At 40.8% G+C, this 27,155-nt stretch overlaps 2 protein-coding genes and 1 non-coding gene across 4 annotated transcripts in view; 2 read left to right on the top strand and 1 right to left on the bottom strand.

Moving 5' to 3' along the window:
- OSBP (oxysterol binding protein) overlaps positions 1–1,942 on the top strand; it is a 29,829-nt gene extending 27,887 nt beyond the window's left edge. For both annotated transcript variants that reach the window (XM_058197145.1, XM_058197153.1), the window contains one exon: positions 231–1,942. In XM_058197145.1, the coding sequence (XP_058053128.1) occupies positions 231–373 (143 nt within the window). In that variant the 3' untranslated portion in view covers positions 374–1,942. The remainder of the gene's footprint in view (positions 1–230) is intronic.
- A 5,934-nt stretch (positions 1,943–7,876) lies between these two features.
- Positions 7,877–7,959, top strand: TRNAL-UAA (transfer RNA leucine (anticodon UAA)). Its single transcript has one exon. It is a non-coding gene; the product is annotated as a tRNA-Leu (tRNA).
- Positions 7,960–13,410: 5,451 nt separating this feature from the next.
- On the bottom strand, positions 13,411–23,227 carry LOC131205163 (snaclec GPIB-binding protein subunit beta-like). Its single transcript, XM_058197131.1, has 6 exons — positions 23,082–23,227; positions 21,696–21,811; positions 19,459–19,605; positions 16,236–16,350; positions 14,887–14,959; positions 13,411–13,652 (listed from the first exon to the last, which is right to left on the bottom strand). Exons 1-6 carry the CDS (start codon positions 23,137–23,139, stop codon positions 13,634–13,636), a joined length of 528 nt encoding a protein of 175 aa, XP_058053114.1. The 5' UTR covers positions 23,140–23,227; the 3' UTR covers positions 13,411–13,633.
- Positions 23,228–27,155: the final 3,928 nt, after the last annotated feature.

The raw sequence follows: 27,155 nt of genomic DNA, 5'->3' as shown, positions 1-27,155 counted from the left end.
TTCACCTGATGTGCTGTTCTGTGCTCCCCATTAGTAGTGCTTCCTCCATGTATTGGGCCAATGTCTTTTCTGGTCCTACTAGGTAAGATGCTGTTTGTATGTACCTTTAAACTGTGGCCACTCTCGAAGAAGGAAGTTTTAGTGTCGCATTCCCAGGAGAAATAGCCTAACACCTTTTTTCATCAGTCTGAAAATTCTCATCCTTCTCTTCTGCTGCCTCCCTTGCGCAGGAACCCCATACGATCCCTACAAGGCATTGTGGTTTGAGCGGAAGAAAGATCCTGACACCAAGGAGGTTTCCCATGTATACAGGGGAGGCTACTGGGAAAGCAAAGAGAAACAGGACTGGAACATGTGCCCTGATATCTTCTGAGCTGGAAGCAGCAGGACTCTTCCCAGGAAGAGGTAGTGGATGAAGAGTGGAGGGAAGCAGCTGATCATGTGACTTCTTGGCTCGTGCTTTTCTCACTGACTTGTCTGTCTTAATCAATTGTTTTGACTCAATCACCCAAACCAGAATCCAGCAGTGGTGATTGGCTGGATTGCCTTAGCTGAATGAAGCTGAAGTTGGTGTCTGGATTCCTGGATGGTTAGGGAAAAATAGGCATAGAGGACTGCATTTTCCACTTCCCTGCTCACACCACTATACAGGTAGTTTGGGGAGGAAGAAGAGAACGTGTGGATTGACATCTGCCCTCTTCTCCAGCTTTCTGGTGCTGTATCAATTATACCCCCTTTTCAACTAACATAAGGCAATGGCAAGCAGCAAGACTCTCTGTTTGCCCAGAGGTTGTTGAAAAGGAACAGGAAGACCTATCATTTTGACCAGAGGGGTTACTTTCTTGGTTTTTTCTGCCCTGACCCTGTATAGCATCCTTAGGACAAGGAAGACTTCCTAACCATATTGAATAGAGGGAAAAGATGGAAACCAAAGCTGTTGCGTCTCTCAGTTCACATAGATAGGAAAGCGATTAGCTGTATCTTCAGAGGTTCAACTTTTCTTTGAGGATCACCAGCTGATTGCTTGGTGTTGCAAAATCAAAATGCAGTTTTCCCTTTTCAGGTCTACTCTTCACACCAGGCCCTAGCACCTTCTCCCAAATTGTGCACTTGGATGGGCAATGATGCAAGATAGAAGCCTCCCTGTTCTAAAGCAACTTCTGGCTTAATGCACATCTGTTTATATGTATATTATATATATGTAGAGAGAGATCTAATTTTTGTTCTGATTTCTGTTCTTTTTATTCTTTAGACCCCTATTTGGTAACACTAGCCTCTGCTGCTTTCTTCCACTGGGCCCCAGATCCACGAAAACGCCGTACAGGAACCATTACCTAAAAACAGATTGTCTTGCCTTTAAAATAACGAATAATTCAATGTAGGCAGAGGTGGAGCTTAGTGGCGTCACTCCTAAAGCTCCTTACTCTGTGCCAGTTCAAGCCAGGAGTTCATTGATTCTTTTGTAAAATGAGGAGACTGGGAACAGCCCAAACTGGTCTGGGCTGTTTGGTCACAGCTGCCATAACCAGGTCCTAAGAGTGAAAAGCTGTTGTCACTGTGCAGAAGTGGCAAAGCGTAAAGAGTCTGCCCAGGCGAGGTGTACATGTGGGTGGGGTTGGAGCGGGGGCAAAGACCGCCCGTGCCCTTGGCTAAGGATCACACTTTGAGGTGCCTTCCTTTTGTGTTTTCGCTCCTTGTTTTGTTTTTGTTTTACACCCCCCTCCCCCCCACTTTTCAACTTCAGCCTGTAAGGAAGAAGAGGCAACAGTGGTGCTTGATGGTTGGGAGAAATGAGGCAGCCCAACACTGCTGCTCAGCAGAAGTAAACTGGGTCTGGGGTGCAGTGTGTACACTGTGGCTTGATCTCTAATGGAAGCCTTTTTTTTTCTGCAGCCGGCGGAGGCCAGGACCTCTCTTAGTGGGACAATGGTGGGCTTTTTTTTTAAAAGAAAAAAAAAGCGGGAGAGAGACTATCTTTGCAATTCTATTGTGGTTGGGTTTGTTTTGAGGGGAGGGGGATTGTCTTTTTTTTTTTTTCAAAAAACCCTAAATTAAATAATAAAACCTGAAATACCCACCAAGGTTCATTTGTGCCTTTCTGTTAAATATCAAAACTTGAGGTGGTTTGGCCTCATGCCTAACTCTTTTAAATTTCTTTCTTCTTCAGGAAGAGGAGAAGAAAGGTTAATGTTTTTCCAAAGCTGCTAATAAGCCATTTTTATCAATGTAGCAATATAGTTTTTATCCATTTTGAGGTATTAATTCTTAATGAGAAATGTCTGGCAGTATTGTATACCTGTATTGATTCTTGTTCCTTTTTTGCCTGCCTCTAGGGATAATATCTAAAAGATCTTTACTCATGGCAGATAAATATACATAGACACTCTGAATACACACATTCTGTGAACTTTTATTAATCAACACCTGGTGGGGAAAAAACATTTGGAGAGACCTAAAAAAAAACCCCTAGTTTCTCTAACTCTCTCTAATGATACCTCTACTGTAGGTGTTACTTTTCATCAAGATTCAATGGAACTAATTAGACAAACATTTTATCCAAGGTTAAGAAGAATTGGTAGTTTGAGTTTACCCTGAAAATAATTAGGTGAGCAGGCCTGTTTAAAATCAGTTATACAGGCAGGTGGAGTGGTTTCATTCACTTGTTTTGTCTGAGTAAGAAGAAATGTTACCTGTACACACTCTTTGAGTTTTATGTATCAGGACATAGTAAAAATCATCAACTGATCTTTAGTAGTTCTTAAAAGTATGTAAATACAACCTCAGATTAACAGTAACACATGACATATAACACCATACCATCATTTATTTTACAAAAAGAAAGCCAAAATGAAGAAGCCATTTGTGGGGAAAAATTAAGTACACATTTACTGCTTCCATAGATGTGAAGAGCTACATAGCAGCCAGGTGCTGCTAATTGAGCACCCTTAGATCAACTGATCAACAGCAAGTATGACTACCTTTATAAAAGCTGAAGTTTTAGGAGTTTACTGGTCTCAAGTATTGAGGTATGTGTTAATACAATGACATCAGCAATGATCTTAGAAAAGGAATTGTTGCTGTCATCGTTCTGGGAAGGGTTATAAGGCCATTTTCAAACAATTTAAAGTCCATCATTCTACAGGGAGGAAGATTATTCACAAGCGGAAAACATTCAAACTGGTTGCCAATTTTCCCAGGAGTGGATGTCCCAGCAACTTCATCCCAAGCTCAGATAGTGCAACGCTCAGATCAATTGCAAAAAAATCCAAGAGCTACATCTTGGACTCTACAGGCTGCAGCACATTAAATGCAAAGTTCATGACAGTACAATTTAAAAAAGACTGAACAAATATGGTTTGTTTGGAAGGGTTGCCAGGAGAAAGCCTCTTTTCTCTAAAAAGAACATGGCAGCATGGCTTGGCTAGGTTTGCCAAGTTGCCAGTGTTCACAAATCACAAGGCCTCTGGGGCACCATCCTTTGGACAGATGAGACCGCGGTGGATATATTTGGCCACAATGCATAGTGCCACATTTGGCAAAAACCAAACAGCATATTAGCACGAACATCTCAGGCCAACCATTAAACATGGCTGTAGAGGTGTGATGATTTGGGCTTGTTTTGAAACCACAGGAGCTGGGCATGTTGCAATCATTGACTCAATCATGAATATTGTGTATACCAATACCAATAGTATTTTACAGTCAAATGTGAGGCCATCTGTCTGACAACTGAAGCTTGGCCAACATTGGGTCATGCAACAAGACAATGGTCCCAACCACACCAGCAAATCTACAACAGAATGGCTGGGGGGAAAAAATTTAAGGTGTTGCAATGGCCCAAAGTCCAGACCTCAACCGAATTGAACTGCTGTGGCAGGACCTCACAAGAGCTGTGTATAGACAAATGAACTGAAGCAATGTTGTGAGTGATCAAAATTCCTCCACAATTATGTGAGAGACTGATAGTCATACAGAAAACGATCACTTTGAGTTATTGCTACTAATGGTGATTCTACAAGCTATCCTATCATAAGGTGTACTTAGTTTTTCACACATGGCTTCTCTGTTTTGGCTTCCTTTTTGTAAAATAAATTATGACATGGTGTTATATGTCATGTGTTCTTGTTCATCTGAGGTTGTATTTTCCTAATTTTAGGACCTGCTAAGGACTAGATGATTTTTAAAAATATTCTGATATGTAAAACCATAACTCAAAGGTCTACTTTTTTTTCACATGATTTTTAGCTTTTTTTTTTAAAGTTAGTATTGGTGAGTTTTCTTAGCTGAAACCCTACCACTGTGGAAGAAGCCTTTCTAAAGCTCTCCCTGATTCCAATCTGTAACATGAAAAATTAAGTCTTCCTTGTTTCAAAAAACCCTAGTACCTCAGGTGCCTTTCCTTGCTTCTGCTGTATTTAATTCTGGGATGCTTTAAATGGCATGGGTGTGGTTGAAGTGTTGCTACATTTTTCCTCTCACCTTCAATAATACCTCATGCCCATCTCCGAGTCTTCTGCAGTAACTTGATTCCTTTGAGCTTTGCCCTTAAACAGCAAGTACTGGACACCATGTTCTTTGCTTCTGGTGATAAAAACATCTTAAGTTGAGCTAGGCCCTTCCTTGAGTAGTGCCATCTGCTAGAAGTCCATCCATTTGACACCAATGTTGCAGATCAAGGCTGATCAGTAAAGTGATATAGGCAGCTGGGGATTTGACACCCAGAAAGAACAAGACATCAGTTCTGACTGAATGTGGTTTTAAGTGTCAGGCATACGCTTCTATTTTTTGAGCACTGGTTGCCTCTGTTGGCTGAAGTACAAAATCAACCCCATTACACCAGTAGCTGCCTATTTGTAACACAGCCTAGCAACATTTTCCCACAAAGATATGGAAGGTTCCATGTAAATGAACATTTGTTTTCAGAAAAATAAACCTTTTCAAGCTTCTGTAGTATACACTTCTTTAAATATACTTCATAGTAATCTGGGAATATATCCTGCTTTATCCATGGAACGGGTAAGCACAATTTTTAGATACAGAATTTGAAGGCATTTTAGAACGACAGCACAAATTTACATAAGACTGCATTTACAATATAAAAGAAAAACCAGTTTCCTCATATTTCGGGAGAAATACAAGCAAGACCTAGTAGTAAAATCTCAGGATTCTACATAATAACTGGACTCCTTTGCGGACAATTGTATTTAGGAGGGTAGAAAGTTTTGAAATACCCAAATTCTTCATACAAACTGGTCAAACTTGTAATATTAAGCAATACTGCTTAATATTAGGAAATACTACGCCTAAGTTTCTTCAATTCTGAACATAAAGCACATTTCTAACCACTTACACTGAATATTTAGAAAACCAAGAACCCCAAGTCAACTGCTTCAGAGGCAATAATTACAATTTTTAACCTTGCTTTGAAAATACTTGTTTTTAAGTTGGTAGGCAATACAAAAATTGGCACAGGTTGGGAGGCTGCCTCATCCAGTTTCAAAAACTTTTCTCTGATACTTTTGTTAAAAGATTTGAGATTACTGAATCTGAATTCTGACAAAACTGGAAAATGCTAATAATAGCACAGTACCATTAGAATTGTGCATATTCACAGGATTTGTGAGGAAATATTAATATTAGAGCCAGAAAATGGATCTCTTCTATACCTATTTCACTGCAAAGATTCATCAAGAAAATTGTGATTTTAATAATGGACTTCCAAGAATAATTGCAAATTATATACTGCTGAAGAATAAAAGTATACTAGACTTCATATATATTGCAATATTTTGCTTGTGACAATTCTGGAAAAGCCAAAACAGACTTTTTGTCTATTTTTTTTAAAAAATGCAGTGGTAATAAAAGTGACTTCTATGGCCCTATATAAACTGGCAAGTTGTTTGGTAATCCAGACAAAACTTTTGGACTATCTCACTTATTTTTCATAACCTTACTTAACAAAAATGAGCTCAATAATAAGAGTTAATGTTGCAGCACTAAGTCTCTTATTAGAACTTAAAACAGCTTTGGGCTCACTTATATGACAGTACTGTAAATTCTCTATGAATGTTTTGATGAACGATAGCAACAGTCTGTAAATCAGGAGCAAAATATGGAGTAACCATAAGGACCCTTCTGAAACTTACCTTATCTGTGGAACCTCAGGCAAATCTCTAACCTCACTGGCACAAAAACAACCCACTCCACTTATACCAAAATTTTAAAAAATAAAACAAAACTGGAAAGATTACTTCCAAAGCAATCTGTTTGTGCTTAGGGTTATTAATCATTAGATTATTATAACTGAAATTCATTACATGCTTGTCATTCGCAGGATGTGGGAAAAGCCTCTGGTGAAACTCAAATTTATTACTTGCAAATCTGGGGGTTCTTCAGAAATCTCTGCCACAAAGCCCTGCAAGTTCTTTCTGTTCTTTGTCTCTTAAATGTATAGCTTCCTACATCTTTACTGGAATGTAAAAAGGAAATAGCTGGAACCAAAGCAGTTACTTTGAGCTTAGAACTGCAGTTACATCTGGAATGAAGCAGTCGTCAGCAAAATAAATAAATAAAAATCCCAAAATAAAGTTAAGAATGAGATTATAGAAGTACCTCTTTTTTTTTAATCTGAAATCAATGTTTAGCATTTATCGGAAACCAAAATTAGTTTCTTCACTTCACTTCAGTCTGATCTAAGCATAGTACATAAAATTATCTACCACAATGTCCTGTCAATGACTACTTCAGCTTCAACCACAACAATACAGGAGCAAATAATAGATACAAACTCAAGGTAAACCGCTCCAAACTCAATTGCAGAAAATATGACTTCGGTACCAGAGTGGTCAATGCCTGGAATGCAATACCCGAGTCTGTGGTTTCATCCCCAAACCCCCAAAATTTTAACTTTAGACTGGCTACTCTTAACCTCACCCCATTCCTAAGAGGTCTGCAAGGGGCGTGCATAAGTACACCCTGTGCCTACCATCCCTGTCCTAATATTCCATTTTTTACTTACTCTTTTCATGAATCCAAATTACGTTTATACTTTTACCTATACTTATGTATGATTGACAAACATAAATAAAATAAAAATAAAATAAACAAAATCATGCAACCAATCCGGTAACTTTAAATCTGAAGCCGCGCTTCCCGGTGCCAATGGTTTGGATAGGGCCGATCACGGGGTGCGAGCAGGGTGCCAGTTCCTCCCCGCCAGAACTACAGCGACGACTATCAGCACGTGGGCTTGACCTCAACCACCTGGCAACTTTTTCTTTAACCCACAGGCAACACTCTCTGCTGTCAGAATGGGTTACGACTACGAGGGAAGAAGGATCAAATGTAGGCGGCTCAGAAGCTTATTGGTGGATGCGAAAGGACCGGAATGAAACGGTTTGTCTGGACTTGCGGGGAAAGGCAGGATGCCCCGAGTCCGGGAGGGAGGGAGGGAGGGAGAGAAAAGAAGCTGGAGGACCCCGGTTGCTTCTTTCCCTTCGGGAGTGGAATCCCCACCGATGCTGCCCCCCCACCCCTCCCTCTAAAGTCAGACTCGCCGGCCCGAGAGGGTGTCTGCTTCATTCCCGAGAAAGGGGAGAGCCGCTCGGGAAGCACGGAGCTTATTGGCTGACGCTTCCAGGTGCGACGGGATTGGCTCCTCATTTTAGGCGGGGCTAAATTTGCCAGCCGGTGAAGTCTTCGCCTAAAGCGAAATCGGAGCAGTGCAGGTCGCGCGCGCCGCGGTGGCTTATGAAGCCGAGCTTTGGGCGCGGGGAGGCGAGGGGGAGACTTGGGGCTGCTGCTCAATCGGCTCGGCGGGAAAATGTTACTCCAATGTCAGTTTGTTCCCAAGCCTTCCGAATTCTTCTTCGGAATTACCAGAATGGCCGAGTGGTTAAGGCGTTGGACTTAAGTTCCAATAGACGTGAGTCTGCGTGGGTTCGAACCCCACTTCTGGTAGAGGTTGTTGTTTTTTTTCCCTTCCCCCCCCCCCACCTTTTAGTGCTGAACGTCTGCACGTGAGAAGGCAGTGAGGAGCTGCTGGTGCCAACTGGGTGTTTTGAAGGCGTTAGATATTTTTATTTTATTTTGTCACAACAGTATACACAAGCATCAACATAAAACAACAACACATCATATAAGCATATATATGAGCAAAAGTATGCAATAACTATATTCATTTGATATAATGAAAGGAAACAATAGGACAGGAACGGTAGGCATGCTTGTGCTCTTATGCACGCCCCTTAGGAATATTCTTAGGAATGGGGTGAGGTCTATAGTAGACAGTTTTTGGTTAAAGCTTTTGGGATTTTGAGAAGAGACCACAGAGTCAGGTAATGTGTTCCAAGCGTTAACAACTCTGTTACAAAAGTCATATTTTCTGCAATCAAGATTGAAGCGGTTAACATTAAGTTTAAATCTATTGTTTGCTGTTGTATTATTGCGATTGAAGCTGAAGTAGTCTTTAACAGGAAGGACATTGCAATAGATGATTCTGTGTGTTAAACACAGGTCTTGCCGGTGTCGGCGGAGTTCTAAATTTTCTAATCCCAGGATTTCAAGTCTGGTGGTGTAAGGTATTTTGTTGTTTTCAGAGGAGCGGAGAACTCTTCTTGTAAAATATTTCTGGACGTGTTCAATTGTATTAATGTCAGAGATGTGGTATGGCTTCCAGACAGGTGAGCTGTATTCAAGAATAGGTCTAGCAAATGTTTTGTATGCTCTGGTTAGTAGTATAGAGTTTTTGGAAAAGAAGCTACACAAAATTAGGTTTACAATTCTTAGAGCTTTTTTTGCTATGTAGTTGCAGTGGGCTTTGGCACTTAGGTCAGGGGTGAAATGCTCCCAGTTCGCCCAATTAGGTAGCGATGGCAGCTGCTGGTTCGGAGGACCGGTAGCAAAAATCCCTGGCCCCACCTCCCCCCCTGCCTCTGCTGAGCCGCACCATCAGCAGAGGTTTTTTTTTTACTTTTAAAAGTTTTTCTTCAGCTGAAACATGCCTTTAAAAGTAAAAACAAACACCTCTGATGATCGCGGGGCTGAGCAGAGATCATCAGAACACTTTAAAAGTTTTTTTTTAAAAACCCTCTTCAGCAGAAGGGAAAGTAAAAAAGAAAAAAACCTGAGATTTTAAAAGCCTCCTCTGGCGATCCCAGAGAAGTTTTCTGATCCTCACAGGCTTTTAAACTCACTTTTTTAACAGCCCCCACTTACAAGAGCCCCAGCCAATTCCCCCACCCATGCCCAGCCAATTCCCCCTCCTCACTTACCTATAATTACTGCTCCTTTCGGGCTGGCAATGCCATGCTTTCTTCAGTTACTGAAGAAAAAAAAAGCTTGCTTTGACTTCCTGCTTTGCTGGCTGAGGAACTCTGGGATTTGAAGTCCATAATACAATACAATAAAATAAAATAAAATATTTGTGCAGCATTCTGAGATTTGGTGTGTTTCTGTAGTGTTTCACTCTAACTACACAAACACACAAAATCTCAGAAAGCTGTATGTGGCATTGTGTGTGTGTGCGTGTGTATGTGCGTGTGTGTGTGTAAAGTGTGAAAGTTGGTTTTTGAGCTTTTTGTGGCTGTAAAGTGTAAAGTGAAGCTGCTTTTACATTTGTGTGAGTCAGTTGTGTTGTGTTGTGTTGTGTGTGTGTAAAGTGTGAAAGTTGGTTTTTGATACCTCTTATTTTTATTATTTATTGTTATTGGCCATGCCTACCCAGTCATCTGACCACCAAGCCACTCCCACCAATTAAGCCATGCCCACAGAACCGGTAGGGAAAATTTTTAGATTTCACCCCTGACTTAGGTCATTTGATATGAAAACTCCAAGGTCTTTAACGGAATGGGGGTCATCTGTAAGGTAATGTCCATCAAGCTTGTACTTAGTGTTTGGGTCCTTTTTTCCAATATGTAAGACTGAGCATTTGCTGGTTAAGATTTGGAGTTGCCAAGTTTTAGACCAAGCGGTTAGATGATCAAGGTCTTTTTGAATGATAGATGTATTATCAGTGGTGTTAAATAGTTTGATATCATCAGCAAAGAGAACACAATAACTTGAGATAAGGTCACAGAGATCATTTATGTATAGTATGAAGAGCGTTGGTCCAATAATGCTGCCTTGGGGAACGCCACTCTTGACAGGAATAGGATTTGATAGAGCGTTGCCAATTTTGACCACTTGTTGTCTGTTTGACAGGAAAGCAGTTATCCAATTGTGAAGAGGTCCTGAAATGCCGTAGGATTTTAGTTTTAGGAGAAATTTATCATGTACTACTGAGTCAAAAGCTTTGCAGAAGTCTATGTAGATTGCATCTATTGCTTTGCCTTGATCAAGATTAGTAGTCCATATGTTTTTGCAGTGGAGAAGTTGTAAGTTACATGATAATTTTTTTCTGAAACCAAATTGTTTATTAGAGAGTAGGTTGTTTCTTTCTAGGTGGAGGGTAATGGATTGGTTGATAATAGATTCCATTACTTTGTAGGTGACGCAGCATAGAGAGATTGGTCTTTGAATATCTTATATCTTCTTATATCTTATATCTTCGAATCGATTTGATTTAATGACGACGCTTGGAGCAGTGTTTTGGGTTATCTGAGTAGCTTGGTTTGTTACCACATCCCATTTCCGCCAATTCAGAATCTCTCCCCCCTCCCTCCCTCCCTCTGTCTCCCTCTCTCCCTCTCTTCCTCTCTCTCTTTCTCTCTCTCCTCCCTCCCTCACTGTGTCTTTCTCCCTCCCTCTCTTTCTCTCTCCCCCTCCCTCCCTGTGTGTGTGTCTCTCTCTGTGTGTCCCTCTTTCTTTCTCTCTCTCTCTTTTTCTCTCCCCCTCCCTCCCTCCCTCTCTCTCTCTGTTTTTGCCATGAAAAGTGTTGCCTTTTTTCCAAATTCACAGGAAACAAAGAAACCAGTTGCATTTTAAAGGTGAGCAAACAAATGGACCACAAACTGCCAGAAGAAATTAGAACGGATTTCCTGATTTCCCGAATCATTATGTGCGTCAGATGAAATTGTGGATTTCCTGCTTTGATATAAGTCACCCTTCACAGCCGATTCGTAGTCCTTGTCATTTGTGCAAGCGGTGTCACTTTGCACGAGGAATTCCAGGTCTGGCAGTTCTGACGCCGTCGCAGAGAAATCTCGGGCAACTCCCCGAAGGGCTTATGTCTAAGCAGAGGCTTCGGAAGGAATGATGCTTGCCTTCTTACTCCTGTCCCATAGTCCAACCTTCCCCAACAGGTCCTTCACTATGCCTGAGGATCAGTGGTGGGTTTCAAAAATTTTTACTACCGGTTTTGTGGGTGTGGCTTGATGGGCATAGCTTGGTGGGCGTGGCAGGGGAAGGTTACTGCAAAATCCCCATTTCCTCCCGATAAGCTGGGACTCAGGAGGCAGAGAATAGATGGGGGCGGGGCCAGTCAGAATTTTGACTACCAGTTCTCCGAACTACTCAAAATTTCTGCTACTGGTTCTCCAGAACTGGTCAGAACCCACTGAAACCCACCTCTGCTGAGGATTATGGGAACTGTAATCCAACCGGGTGGAAAACAGGTTATTCCCCGTGCCTTTTATGGACATTTTTTGAGCCTCTTCCTAGTAGGAAGATCTGGCTTAGTGCCTGTGGCAGACTAGAAGTTAATTCTTCTAAATTCTGCATCCCTCAATTCCATAATTCAACTGCCCAACTTCTCATCAAGAGGTTTATAGAACAATTCTTGATCTTTGAGATAAAATATGAAACGGGAAAAATGCAACAACAGTAATCCTCGATTTATAATCTCAGCTGAGTCCAAACTTCATGTTGCTGAATGAGAGATTTGTTAAGTAAGTTTTGCCCCATTTTACAACCTTTTTTGCTACAGTTGTTAAGTGAATCACTGCAGTTTTTAAGTTAGTAACCTGGTTGTTAAATGAATCTGGCTTCTCCATTGACTTTGCTTGTCAAAAGGTCACAAAAGATGATCACATGACCCTAGGACACTACAATCATCATAAGTATGAGTCCATTGTCAAGCATCTGAATTTTGATCACATGGCCAGGGAAATGCAATGGTTATAAATGTAAAAAATGGTGACAAGTCACGTTTTTCAATGACGCAACTTTGAATGATCTCTAAATGAACTGTTGTAAGTCGATGACTACCTGTATTACTCCTGAGAGAAAGGTGGTTTTGACAATTCAGAGAGCCTATCGTTGTTAGTTGCGTCGTGTCCGACCCATCGCAACCCCATGGACAACGTTCCTCCAGGCCTTCCTGTCCTCTACCATCCTCTGGAGTCCATTTAAACTCATGCCTACTGCTTCAGTGACTCCATCCAGCCACCTCGTTCTCTGTCGTCCCGTTCTTCTTTTGCCCTCAATCTTTCCCAGAGAACCTATATAGAACTCTAGATAATAAATTCCAAGGTTTAACACATTTAGTGGCTGGCCTCAATTACAACAGTGATGGGCACACCGTTAGAAGATCTAAGGATCAGGTTAGGGAGGGATCATCTGGAGAAAATCTGTTGTCACTAAGTTAACAACAATTTGTTGACATGTAATAAAATAGGTAGTTTATCCATGATCTTGAATAAACAGCTGGATTCTTATAGCATGTTAAATTCAACTATAGTTTACCTATCACCATCTATGGATACTTTAAGATAGCAGGACTATTCTGTATATCTTTTTTCAGAAAAATACTACAGTTCACCAGGCCTTAATGTTACCCAAGTGAGCATGCGGATGCTTAGATTTTTTTTAACTTCTTACCTTACTTCACATACTACCATATTTGCCAATTCCCAATGGCTTAGCTTAGCTGGGAATAGCTATTCAGAGGACTTAAAAGGGATTTTGTGGGTGGTATATCACATTGTCATCCCTGTGAATGGCAACACATAAATTCTCAAAAATAATGCTGAATCCTAGGTAAAAGTGGATGGAGTGTTCTGAGTCAAGCTTCATCTGAAAGGTGTTAATCCTCTTGGCAATGTAATAGTGTACTAATCATTTTCTTCCGAATTTTCTTGATTCCATTGTTCCCTTCACACAAAAAGTTACCTGAATGTTTTGCACATGAAAGAAAGGTATTTGTCATCCATCAAGGATTTCAGGAATAACGGAATGGATTATGGAATGAATAGAACATTTGTTAATTTGCTCATTTAGATACTTAATTATTAGTTTATATAAATTGCCGTAGAAGTATTTTCAATGAGTTCACTGGAATCAAAGTAATCTGGGACTTGATACTACTTATTTATTTAAAAGGATGAAATTAATGTGTACGGCTATTATTTCAGGTTCACTGCTATTAAATCCTTGGGTAATTTTACACTTTAATCTTCAGCCGCATTATCAGTAGTCCACAGTATAAAGTTGTTGTAAGTTCCTGAATCAAATAATAACATGAGCAGCCATAAAACCAGCAAGAAACAATTTTTATTTGCATCTCAATAAAAATGATTTTAAAAAGAGTCTATAGTGGTAAAATCCAGTTGCTCCTACAGAATAGGACAAATAGTTTGATCTGCACTGAAACAAATTCCTCTAGAAAGTTGCTACAGAAAATTAAAACTTCACAGAATAATCGTCCAGGGTAGAAATAAGTCTTCTGCACCTTGTGAATGTGTGTCTCTCATATCTCCTAACAAGAAGAGCATCCTCTGTTTAGGAAAGAAAGAAGCTGACAGTCAAACCACAAACACATACGTTACACCAGCTTTGTGCAATATATTGCTATGCAAATTGTGTCCTTAGAAATAATCCTCCCTGTATTTGAGCAAATGACTCCTAGATTAATATGCCCCAGTGTGCAGAATGATTAACCTGATTCTCAAGTGCAAAACTTAAAGCATTTCACACAAAAGGATGGGAATATGGCTAGTATTGCAGCAGAAAAAAAGAGATGGAACTTATGCTAAGTTATGGAGACTGGCTGCTCTGAGGACAAATATGGAGCTGGCTTATCACATGACTTGTAAGTTAAACCCCTATGAGAATAACTGGCTGGTTTGAGAGAAGGGCAGGAAAAGAAGGGAGGGGACCATAATGTGTGAGCATAAAATGAGCTGTCTGGTCTAGTAGTGAAGGCTTCAGGCTAGAAACCAGGAGACTGTGAGTTCTAGTCCCACTTTAGGCATGAAAGCCAGCTAGGTGGCTTCGGGTGAGTCACTCTCAATGGACCTCTTATTGTGGGGAAGATAGGAAGGGAAAGTTGTGCTGTGTTATGCCACCTTGAGTTACTTATAAAACAATCAAGGTTGGATTTCAAAACTCTAATATGTATCTTGCAAGCCAGTTCCTGCATCGTTGAGTCATAATGTTGGTCTAGCATGCTGTGTAAACAAGGCACTATGTTTCTAAACTGTGGCTCAGGACAATGTATAAACCAAGTCTTAAGAATTTGAGAAACTATCTGCATTCCATTAGCACACCTGGTTTTCTTTCCATGCAAAGAGTTGCCTGCATATATTTGATTCCACTGACAGAGCTTCTCATGGAAAAATGAGGATCTGCCACTGAAAGGAAAGGCTTTTGGCAAATTTAACCCAATGCATTTAGGAATGGAAATCTGAGGATATGAAATGGGTGGAAAGCTATGGGATGCAACATTTAGCTAGTGTGAAATTTTGTATCATGTTTAAAACAATTGAAGCAAAATAGAAAAATAAATTAAAAATTTCACCATCCATTTTTCACTGTCATAGTAATTTCTGGAAATAAAGTGAGAGGGAAATACCCATGGTATATTGCAAGATGTGAAAGTTATTTTTTCTTTTAACAAATAAACACTGTATGGCAATTGTATCTGGAAGCTGTCAGCGCCCATTGATGTGTTGCACCTAACACAGTGGAAGAGTTAGATCCAGCTTTTAGAAAGATAATTTCAGCTCTTACCTATTTGCTAGATAATATTTACAAACAGATAAGAGTTTCCATGAATTGCCATAATCATTCCAGGAAATCTTTCCTAAAGCAGAAAGAACAAAATCATAGGTTTAGACTGGTTAAACTACATAGGAATTGCTTTCTAATGTTCAGCAAATAGCCTTACAATTTCTGTCTTTGAGATTGTGGTGCAACATAACATAACTATGGGAGTAGTAATATGGGAATAATTTAAGCCAGAGGTGGGTACCTTTGAAATTTTGAGAGCATATGAGGAACACAACACACACAAAGGCTATTGTTGAGACCTGGCTATTCACAAAAGGGGTGCCATAATCAATAAGACCACTCTATAACATTTCCCCTAAAATAAGACCTACCCAAAAAATAAGCCTAGCCTGATTTGCACGTGCTCCTAATATAAGCCCTAACCTAAAAATAAGCCTTAGTTAAGCTTATCATCAGTGGAGGGGCCTGGTCAGCACCAAAGGCAGCAGGGGGGGACAGGACCTGACTGTCCGGCAGCAACCACAGCCTGCACAGCACAGGTGAGTTGATTTCCTGTCCAAGCAGCAGGCAGAGGCAGGGGGGAGGCATGCGATCCAGACGCACCATGCACGATGCAGGAAAGCCAAGAGCTGGTGGGCTGGAGCAGGTGACTAGCCATGGGAGACTCATTGTTGCACGGCGGCAGTGGCAGCAGATGGAGGCAGAGGTGCGGGGGGGAAGGCAGGTGATCCCAATGCGCTGTGTGGCTCATGGGAAAACCAAGAGACGTGAAGACCTGCCCACCTACTCTGTCCCACCATCTCTCAGCTTGCCTCCTCCGTTGTAGCTGCAAGCAAGCAGAAGTGGGATGGCTGCCATGCAGGGTCCTGCTGGACAAAGCTGCTGGAGCCACTACCTCAAAGCAAGACAGGTGCTGGAGTGTGGATGGCTTGGCTGCAGGGCCCTGAGGTAAGCCAGTGTGGGGTGCGTGGGGCAGCTCCCCTTGCCGCATGGAGACAGCATGCGGCCTCCTGACCCCTGTGGCCCTGAGCAAGCAGAAGAAGTAGGCCTCCCATACATGGAAAAAAATAAGACATCCCCTCAAAATAAGCCCTATTGCTTATTTTAGAGCCCAAAAATATAAGACTGGGTCTTATTTTCAGGGAAACACGGGTATCTAAAATAAAAGCTAGCCCCCACGAGGCACTTTGTATTTCAAGTGCAATTTTAATAAGGCCTAAAGATATTCCTGCTAAAGACTGCTTTCTATTTGTCAACCTGTTAATTTTCTACTTCAACAAGTATTTTTTAAAATGTAAGTGTAGCAAGGCGCCTTGTGAGACACCATGTAATAAATATGTGAAAGTTACCATTGCGTATAAACCAGGAGCCAAGATAGTGTTCTCCTCCCAATCCATCAGGTTGTTCAGAAGGAAATGAATTGAAATCAAATCTTGAACCATCTGTCCACACAAAGGTTCCCTCCTGAGGAAGTTTCACAGAGTTTGTTAAAATAAGTGTATCAAATCAAATCTTTATTGTCAGTGCACAACATACGTTGTGAAAGAGGCGGTGGTGAGGCCCCTCCTCAAGAAGCCTTCCCTGGACCCAGCTATTTTATTTATTTATTTATTTTATTTATTTATTTATTATTTAGATTTTTATACCGTCCTTCTCTCAAAGGACCCAGGGAGAGCCAGATTAAAACAATAATATACAAAATTAAAATAACAATTAAAATACATATTCAAAAGATGGCCGAAAATTAAAACCGTCGAATTGACCTATACTAAAATACCCCAATTTAAAATTATTAAAAATTCAGAAATTTGAAAATTTAAAAATCAAGCCAGCTTGGATAAACAGATATGTTTTCAATTCACGGCGAAAGGTCCGAAGGTCAGGTAATTGGCGTAAACCGGGGAGAAGTTTGTTCCAGAGGGTAGGTGCTCCAACAGAGAAGGCCCTTCCCCTGGGGGCCGCCAGCCGACATTGTTTGGCGGACGGCACCCTGAGAAGACCCTCTCTGTGTGAGCGTACGGGTCGGTGGGAGGCATAAGGTAACAGCAGGCAGATAATTTTAGCAAATTATCGTCCTGTCTCCAACCTTCGCTTTGTGGCGAAGGTTGTTGAGAGTGTAGTTGCACGACCGTTGCCCCAGTACCTGGATGAAACTGTCTATCTTGATCCGTTCCAGTCCGGTTTCCGGCCTGGTTACAGCACGGAAACAGCCTTGGTCGCGCTGGTTGATGATCTCTGGAGGGCTTGGGACAGAGGTTGTTCCTCTGTCCTGGTCCTATTAGATCTCTCAGCGGCTTTTGATACCATCGACCATGGTATCCTGCTGCGCCGGCTCGGGGGACTTGGAGTGGGGGGCACTGTTCATCGGTGGTTCTCCTCCTACCTCTCCGACCGGTCGCAGACGGTGTTGACAGGAAGGCAGAGATCGGCCCCGAGGCGCCTCTTATATGGGGTGCCGCAAGAGTCGGTTCTCTCGCCTCTCCTGTTCAACATCTATATGAAGCCGCTGGGTGAGATCATCCGTGGTCTTGGGGTGAGTTGTCATCTATACACTGATGATACTCAGCTGTATATTTCCACCCCTAACCACCCCAACGAGGCTGTTGAAGTGATGTCCCAGTGCCTGGAAGCCGTACGGGTCTGGATGGGGAGGAACAGACTCAGACTCAATCCCACTAAGACTGAGTGGCTGTGGATGCCGGCGGCCCGGTACAGTCAACTAATTCCATCGCTGACCATTGGGGGCGAGCTATTGGCCCCCACGGAAAGGGCTCACAATCTGGGCGTCCTCCTGGATGTACGGCTGTCTTTAGAAGATCATGACAGCCGTCGCCAGGGGAGCTTTTCATCAGGTTCGCCTGATATGCCAGTTAAGCCCCTTTCTGGATCGGGCTTCCTTATGCACGGTCGCTCATGCCCTTGTTACATCCCGCCTGGACTACTGCAATGCTCTCTACATGGGGCTCCCCTTGAAGGGTACCCGGAGACTCCAACTGGTCCAGAATGCGGCTGCACGGGTGATAGAGGGAGCACCTTGTGGCTCCCATGTAACACCCCTCCTGTGCAATCTGCACTGGCTCCCGGTGGTCTTCCGGGTTCACTTCAAGGTACTTGTTATCACCTTTAAAGCACTCCATGGCTTAGGGCCGGGATATTTACGGGACCGCCTACTGCCACCAGTAGCCTCTCACCGACCAGTGCGCTCTCACAGAGAGGGCCTCCTCCGGATACCGTCAGCTAAACAATGTCGGCTGGTGACCTCCAGGGGGAGGGCCTTCTCTGTGGGGGCTCCTACCCTCTGGAACGAGCTCCCTCTGGGGCTTCGTCAACTCCCTGACCTCCGGACCTTCCGCCGCAAGCTGAAGACGTTGTTGTTTCGAAGAGCAGGACTAGCGTGAACATAGTTTTAAATTGGGGTTTTAAATCAGGGGTTTTAAACGGGGTTTTAAATTTGTATTTAAAAGTTTTAGGCCATCAATTGAATAAGTTTTCTATACTGTTTTTAGCTATTTTATATGTATTATATGTTTTCTGTTGTTTCTTATTGGCTGTGAACTGCCCTGAGTCCTTCGGGAGAAGGGCGGTATACAAATATAATAAATAAATAAATAAATAAATAAATATGTACAATGAGATTGGCTGAGCTCCCTCAGTGCACCCCCCAACACAATACAACTCACAGTGAAGACAGAAAATTCCTAACCCAATAAATCATATTAACAAAACACCCAGTCCTATTGCACCCATGTGAACATGTTACTGGCCCTACAGTCGTACTATGTAGTTATGATGTTATTTCTCATTCAGGAGTCTGACAGCCCACAGATAAAAACTGTTCTTCAACCTGTTTGTGCAGCTGGCTATGCTTCTGTATCTCCTTCCTGATGGTAGGAGGGTAAAGAAGTGATGACCAGGGTGAGAGTCGTCCCTGAGGATTTTCCTCACTCTTTTAAGGCAGCGAGCCCCAGCGATCTCATCTAGTGGTATCAGGGGACAGCCCAAGATGTTTTGTGCTGTGCTCACCACCCTCTGTAATGCTTTTCTATCTGCGGCTGTCAGACCAGCATGCCATACCATGATGCAATAAGTGAGGACACTTTCTATTGTGGATCGGTAAAAGGAGGTCATCAGTTGTTGTTCCACCCTGTTTTTATGCAAGACCCTAAGGAAATGGAGTCTCTGTTGGGCCTTCCTGGCCACTTGGATTGTGTTGTTTTTCCAGGTGAGGTCTTCACTGAGTGTACTGGAATAAAGGATTACCATGCTCCTCAAACAGCACAAACATGCTTTATGTTTTGTGCAGAGCCAACTTTCTTTAATCTGGTACCCTCCAAATATGCTGGACATCAGTTCCCATAATCAGAGAGGCCATTAGTTGAAGACAATACATGGGAAAAGTCAGTTGGGAGAAGGATGTGCAAATCATAATCAACCACACTATGCCATGTTAAGAGTTGTCTATCCTGAGGCAGGAATAAAGAAAGCGGGGGTGGGTGGGAGGTAAAACTTGGTGCCTTTCCAGATTAGTGATTAAGCATTAGTGTTGTCTTTTTTAAGATATAAAAATATTACCTTGAAGGTGTCATGTGCACCAATCCAGTAGGCCTCTCCTTTGTTGTAGTCCACTGGTTGGCCCATCAAATGAAAAATGAAATCATTTTCTTCCACGCTATGTATGGAGGCCAAGTGGGAGGTCGGATTGTAACTCTGGCAAGATATCTAAGAAGATATTGACAGTGAGGCATATCCACTTTTTATCTATCCCAGAATATCAGTTTCACAAGAACCTTATGCAAATGTCCTCATCAAATACTTCACTTGAGCTTTTCGAATCAATGTAATTACAATGTAATTATATGTTTTTGAAGTGTTTGAACTGAGCTTTTCAGAAGTTTGTGTGTCACTTGAAAACTCAAAAACTGTGTTACGAGGTCAAGATAACTGCTTGAAACCAGATGCAGAGATTCAATCAAACATTTGAAGATACTACAGAAGCCTGCATTTTGTTGCATTAGTGAAAACCCATTCTGCATTCATAAAGTGGGGCAGGTTGAAAAATCATCTTTCAATAAAGCTGCCATATCCAGACTGCAAAATCTGGAGGACAGCAAAGAGCTACAAAATTTTTTAACTCTTTGCTAGTGATTGCTCAGAGTTCTGCAGGCAGGTCTAATTTTAATCATTGTTTTTCATTCAAAAGCAATTTTTGATTCAATAGATCCATTTAGCGGATTATTTAGAATCCAAAATGCCAGTACCATGCTTTCAGGTGAAGGTCCATTGACTAGAACAAGCAGGAGGCACCACCAAATGCAATAGGCAGACTGGTTGGCTTGTTGGCTTCTTGTATCTTGAAGCAAATACCATCTGCTATCATGTCGAGGAGAAAAGAGCAGATCGCTGTAAGATCACTAAATTTAAGTGTTCTATAGGTGCCACTATTGATTCCCAGAAGCAATATAGCTAGCATAAGACTAAACTAGGAAGAGGACAATGACCTCAAACAAAATGTGACCTGCAAATATATTGGCTTGTGCATATCTAGGTAAAACTAACTAAACTGTGACATTGTGGCACTTTGCATCTTTGAGAAGATGGGGATATAGATGGTTGATTACCTAAATTGCATTACTGTAGGAAAAGCACTTAACTATTGTTGACAAGGTACGTGAAGAGAGTTAGATGCATGTCTGTGGTTCTTTGCAATTGTCATGGTCAAAATCTAGCTCACTTAAAGCAACTAAATCACTTTGAGGACACAACACAATTTTATTAACATGCCAAAAATAATATACCATAGTATATACTGGAGCCCCAGCAAAGCTTTGATACTTGGCTAAGCAGCTGGGAGCAAAGGCAGAATCAATGCTTATAGACCATTGGCCCACTATATTGCAAGGCATGTTGTGCTCCAAACTGCATTGTTGTTGTGAACTACCCAGAGTTGCTTAAAAAGGGAAGCCAGATATTTTTTTAAAATCTATAAATCAAAGGCAAGACAAGGAAAAAAGCAAGTACAGAGGAATTACCATGTGACATGGGATTTTTTTAAAAAAAATCATCTGGGTGACCTTATTATTATTATTGTATTTATCCCTAACTACTAGGTCAGTATACTAGCTCTGAGACAAGGTAAATGACTAGAAACGTTCATTCATTTCTTCATTCATTCTTTCATTCATTCAACGTGTTTATGTAGCCACTTGTCTTCTAATCAACTCTGTTAAAACAGCACATAAAATCCTATTAAAACTATAAAACTAAATGTATTAAAACATTAAATTTGGTTTCTTGGGCCACAAGAGAAACTCCAGACTGAGTCTTCTCCCTGTTGTCACTCAGGTTGACTTCAGCTGGCTGTGAATGTTCTCTTCCAATTAATTACAATAAGCAATTCATATGTAGGGCAGAGGTAGGTTTCAGCAGGTTCCGACCAGTTCTGGAGAACCGGTAGCGGAAATTTTGAGTAGTTCAGAGAACCGGTAGTAAAAATTCTGACTGGCCCTTCCCCCATCTATTCTCTGCCTCCCAAGTCCCAGCTGATCAGGAGGGAATGGGGATTTTACAGTATCCTTCCCCTGGAGTGGAGTGGGAAAGGAGATTTTACAGCATCTTTCCCCTGCCACGCCCACCAATCTATGCCACACCCACCAAGCCACATCCACCAAGCCACACCCACAGAACCGGTAGTAAAAAAATTTGAAACCCATCACTGATGTAGGGGTGTGGGGAGGGGAACCTCCCATAGGTTTGGTCGCAAATCTTCTTGCCCCCAGGGTCTGCTCTGTCACCACATCCCCAACACTTGCCTCAGCTTCAGTCCAGGAGTATCGCTGCTTCACAACCTTATAGCAGGCAGACTTATATTGCACCCAGCCACTTGCACACAAACCCTGGGCACAAAGACAGGTCTGGGCAGAGACATCTGAACCAAAGAGAAGTAAAAACAAGGATTTGGTCACTACATATTTCAGCTCATTTTATTTAACCCCACTTATATAATCCAAGTGGTATCAGTCTACCAGTAATATGGGGAAGAGAAGGTATGTGAAGGGGCCGTTACAGAAATTGTGTATTTCTATGCCCTTTTACTCTGTTATCTCCTACTCGCTGTTAGTCCTTACGATACAATTAAAACAATCTTTATGTTGTATGATATAAATTTAGCCTTAAAGGTAAAGGTAAAGGTTCTCCTCGCACATATGTGCTAGTCGTTCCCGACTCTAGGGGGCGGTGCTCATCTCCGTTTCAAAGCCAAAGAGCCAGCGCTGTCCGAAGATGTCTCTGTGGTCATGTGGCTGGCATGACTCAACTCCAAAGGCGCATGGAACGCTGTTACCTTCCCACCAAAGGTGGTCCCTATTTTTCTACTTGCATTTTTTACGTGCTTTCGAACTGCTAGGTTGGCAGAAGCTGGGACAAGTAATGGGAGCTCACCCCGTTATGCGGCACTAGGGATTAACAATCCAGTTTATTCTTTCTTAGAAATCCTCCATGGAATAAATTATAGCCAACCAATCAAGAATTGCTGTTTAATCCTGCAGCCTTTATCAACAAAGGAGTCAGAGCAATCCAATACAGGTAGTCCTTGATTTACAACAGTTCATTTAGTGGCTGTTCAAAGTTACAACAGCACAGAAAAAAGTGACTTATGACCATTTTTCACACAAAAAATTTGTAGGATCCCTATGATCATGTGATCAAAATTTAAATGCTTGGCAACTGTTTCATTCTTATGACCGTTGCTGTATCTCAAGGTCATGCCATCACTACCTGTACACATGTACAGATTAAGGACTTTGGGGTTTTATTATAATTAAAAGGAGGCATTGGATTAGAAGACCTCTAAGGTCCCTTCCAACTCTGATATTATTATTATTATTATTATTATACTGTCCAGGAGATACCATAAACTCTTAAAGACTGCAATCTCAGGCATTCTTCCCCCAAAGTCAGACCAGTGCCTGAATCTTGTGGTCCATACCTCTAGATAGGAATGCATAAAAATAAACTGCAACATAGATATTGGCTCCCTTTCTATTTCCTATTTTTAACCTTTGTTGCTTCCCTTGCAGACTGCCAAATGCTGCTACTATCACTACTACTATTACTAATACAGCTACCTGTCCATTAATTTAGTAGAAGTTCCCAGATTTTACTTTTCTCTTTTCTCCTTTAAACTAATGTAAACTTACCATGCATGGAAGTGATGCCCAGAAAGATACAGATAAATAACCAGGACCACATTCTCATTGAGCAGAAGCAGCCGAAGCTGTCACTCAGCAGATGAACAGGAGAGTGGCTGAAGAGCTAAAGTTTCCCCCTGTATTTATGGGAGAAGAATAGTATGTGAAGAATAGCATTGTGCAACTAATTTGCCTAAATTGCATAAGCTGGCCAACTGTACACAATATCTTGGTTAAAGATCTTCTTCCTTATTTGAAAAAGAAATCTGAGCTCACAATACTGACGAGCAAAGTCAACAGTTCAAAACACTCCTCTCTAAAGTTGAAGTCAAACAGAAAAAGAAAGAAAGAAAAATATATTAAAAAATTAACTTCTGATATTCATCACAGCAGTTATAAGTACAAATATAATTTAGTTTCTCTCTCTAAAGTTACGTCATAATGCTCTTCTTCCTATAATCCATCCTATCCAATCATCAAAGCCATACTTCAGAAGTTCCTTTCTTTATTTTTACCCACAAAATCCATAGGAGGTTTCCATTCACCAATAAAGATAATCAAAGAAGTTAATCTAAACATCGCAGCAAGATCTGTCATTTCACCATTTCTCTATAGTGGCTTGTGTTGAATCTTTTCACCTCTGTGTATATAATGCTGTAGTAATCATATCCTGAAATAATCATCCATGGCTTTTTTCTAAATGATTATTGATTAGTCCTAAAAGGAAAAGTTTTGGCTTCAATTAAATATTGATTCATATTTCAATCCATTATTTTTAGCTTTTTGACATGTCTACCAAGCATAATAAAATGTCCCTTCATATTGTTCACATTTCCAACTTACATTTGAAGTGTCTTGATACATTCTAGAGAATTTCTCATATACCATACCATATGAGAAATTGGCATCGTATACTAACATCACATCATTTTATCAAAACTCCCTTTCAGATCTTAAGACAATATAAATCTTTCAACCTCATGTTTTCCCATTGGTTCATCTGTACATTATAATCAAAATTCTTGGCTCACTCTGTCATGCATTCTTTATCCTGTTTTTCCTCTGTTTCAAACATCAATAAAAGTTTATACATTTTAGCAATTACTTGTTCATCTTCAGTGCAGAATTATACTTCAGATTCTGACTTACTTTGCTCTAAACCAAAATATCATATTTAGTATGACCATTTTGAATATTTCTGATCGTTGTAAATGGGAAAACCATGGACAACTGTATATCCTTCTAATATTAACTGTTCTCTTTATTTCATTTTAAATTCTGTTTTTTAATTTCCCAATATTTCCTATTAAATCAACCATTTGTCCTTGCCTGCTGTTTCTCTTCTAAGTTCCATAAGGGTGTTTTGGGGCATAACATGGGTTTATATATATTCCATACTCTCACTATGGCACATCCAGTGGTGGGTTACTACCAGTTCTACCCAGGTTGGCGAACCGGGAGCGGCAGCAGTGGGAAGCTCCGCCCACCCACGCCAAATGCTTCTGTGCGTGCGCAGAAGCATCACACGCAGGCACAAATGCACGTGCACACACAAGCAAAGTGGTAGCGACAGGTTTTACAACCCACTACTGGGCACATCTAATAAAATGACTTTAAAAATCCATATTAATTTTAGCTTTACCATGCCATAAATATTCATATCATTCAAACTTCAGGTCATGACCTTCTAATTCTAAAAGTCTGATTTAAAAAAAAAATCTACACAAATTCTATACAGTGATAATACCATTATAGATTAGGGACAGATCGAGGTCATTTTTACAACATTCTCTTGTTACACCACACTATCTTTTCCATTATTTCAGCTAAAGCAGGAAGGATATGTGTTCAAGTACTTTGAGAACAGTTAACTGAGCCATCAGTCAGCTATTGTGTAATTCTGATAGATCACAAACACAGTGTTCCTGTCTTTGGCTCTTTAGAGTAAAAACAGCTGAAATGCAGCAGACAAGGCTGTCCAGGACAAAGGTAGTTATTATTGTAGTTATTACTACATTTAGGCAAGGAAAACAAAATGCACAGTAACAGTGTATATGGTACCTCACTCAATAGTAGTAACTATGAGAGGGATCTTGGAGTCCTATTGGAGAAACGTTTAAATATGAGCCAGCAGTGTGCAGCAGCTGCCAAAAAAGCCAACACAGTTCTGGGCTGCATAAACAGAGGGATAGAATCAAGATCACGTGAAGTGTTAATATCACTTTATAATACCTTGGTAGGGCCACACTTGGAATACTGCCTCCAGTTTTGGTTGCCACGATGTAAAAAAGATGTGGAGACTCTAGAAAGAGTGCAGAGAAGAGCAACAAAGATGATTAGGGGACTGGAGGCTAGAACATATGAAGAACGGTTGCAAGAACTGGGTATGCCTAGTTTAATGAAAAGAAGGACTAGGGGAGACATGATAGCAGTGTTCCAATATCTGAGGGACTGCCACAAAGAAGAGGGAGTCAAACTATTCTCCAAAGCACCTGAGGAAAAGGACAAGAAGCAATGGATGGAAATTAATCAAGGAGAGAAGCAACCTAGAACTTAGGAGAAATTTCCTGACAGTTAGAACAATTAACCAGTGGAACAATTTGCCTGCAGTAGTTTTGAATGTTCCAACACTGAAAGTTTTTAAGAAGATATTGGATGACCATTTGTCTGAAGTGGTGTAGGGTTTCCTGCCTAGGCAGGGGGTTGGACTAGAAGACCTCCAAGGTCCCTTACAACTCTATTCTGTTAAATTATTGCTATCAGGCTCAGCTGCAGGAAATCATTTGCTTACCACATAAACTTTTCCCTATCTAGCACTCCACAAATATATTAAATGACAACTGAAACTGTTGGATCCAGTGATGGAAGAGACGGACACAGCTCTTTCAGTAACAACAGCTCTTTATTAGTAGACCAGTACAACCCAACAGAGTGCTAGTCTGGCAGTGTCCTCTTCATATAGAGTGCTGCCAGACAGCTTAGCCAAAGAGATTCAAGTATTTTCCCGCCTTTTTGGAGAACCTGAGTGAAAACTATAGCACACTCCTTATATGGTATATAATAGAAACTTAAACCTGGCTAAAGATGCTGGAACTGTAGCTCAAGAAAGCCAGAGGGCCCCGGTTGGGAAAGCTACATAAAAGAAAGCAAGAGGATCAGATTGTAAAATAAGTGCAAGATACTTTGCCTGGCTCTAAAGAGGAACATTAGGATCAAAACAAAGTGAGGCAAACAGAGCAGAATTGTTAAGTTCAGAGACTTTTAGGGAGGGGAAGAATTTCTAAAAAGATACGTCTGCGAAATTCTTAGCTGAAAATAATATTTAAAATAATCACGGATACTTTGATATGAGGATTCTGTGGCAGAACCAGCTTTGGACCGTGAGATCACACAACATTCAACAGTCCCTCCCTTTTTTTGGCAATACTTCCAATCAAAGCAGCACAGATAGGGTATTTTACAGTCCTATTGGTCAACTGCAGGGAACAATAATAGGCTTATGACAAACTGCATGTCCTTAATGTTTGAAGCCAAATGAATTGAAAATTACTACAAATTAACTTCAGAATGTTTTATGAGTGAAAATGCTTTGACAAACCAAATATAAGGAGTCCTACTGATAATTGAAAAATATTAACTTAGCAATTTGATAAATGTGATAGAGATTATTAACAAAGTTAGTGTGAATTGGATCAATATAAATGAAACTTAGTTAAATTTGTTCATATATAATAGAGAAATGTTTAGATAGAACAAGAAAGATATAGATGAAGGTAGAGATAAAGATGAGTTTTGAATATGTATGTTTGAATAATATAATGAGGATTATTTAAGTTTGAGAAATGTGATAGAAATTACTAATATTGTTATTGTGAATGGGATTAATATGAATGATACCCAGAACCAACTCTGTTCATACACAATATAAATGTATAATTAAAATAATAATAATAATAAATATGCTACAAAAGAAAAAGAAAAAGATTAACTTAGCGCTAAAGTCATAAACAGGAAAAGAAATGCCTTTTGTTTTCAACAAGCAACAGCTTTCTATTGGTGGGAATTTCCCCTGCTCTCTTGCGG

This window comes from Ahaetulla prasina, chromosome 1 (genome assembly GCF_028640845.1).
Source record: "Ahaetulla prasina isolate Xishuangbanna chromosome 1, ASM2864084v1, whole genome shotgun sequence".
Taxonomy (NCBI): domain Eukaryota; kingdom Metazoa; phylum Chordata; class Lepidosauria; order Squamata; family Colubridae; genus Ahaetulla; species Ahaetulla prasina.
This window is presented reverse-complemented; position numbering and strand designations above follow the sequence as displayed.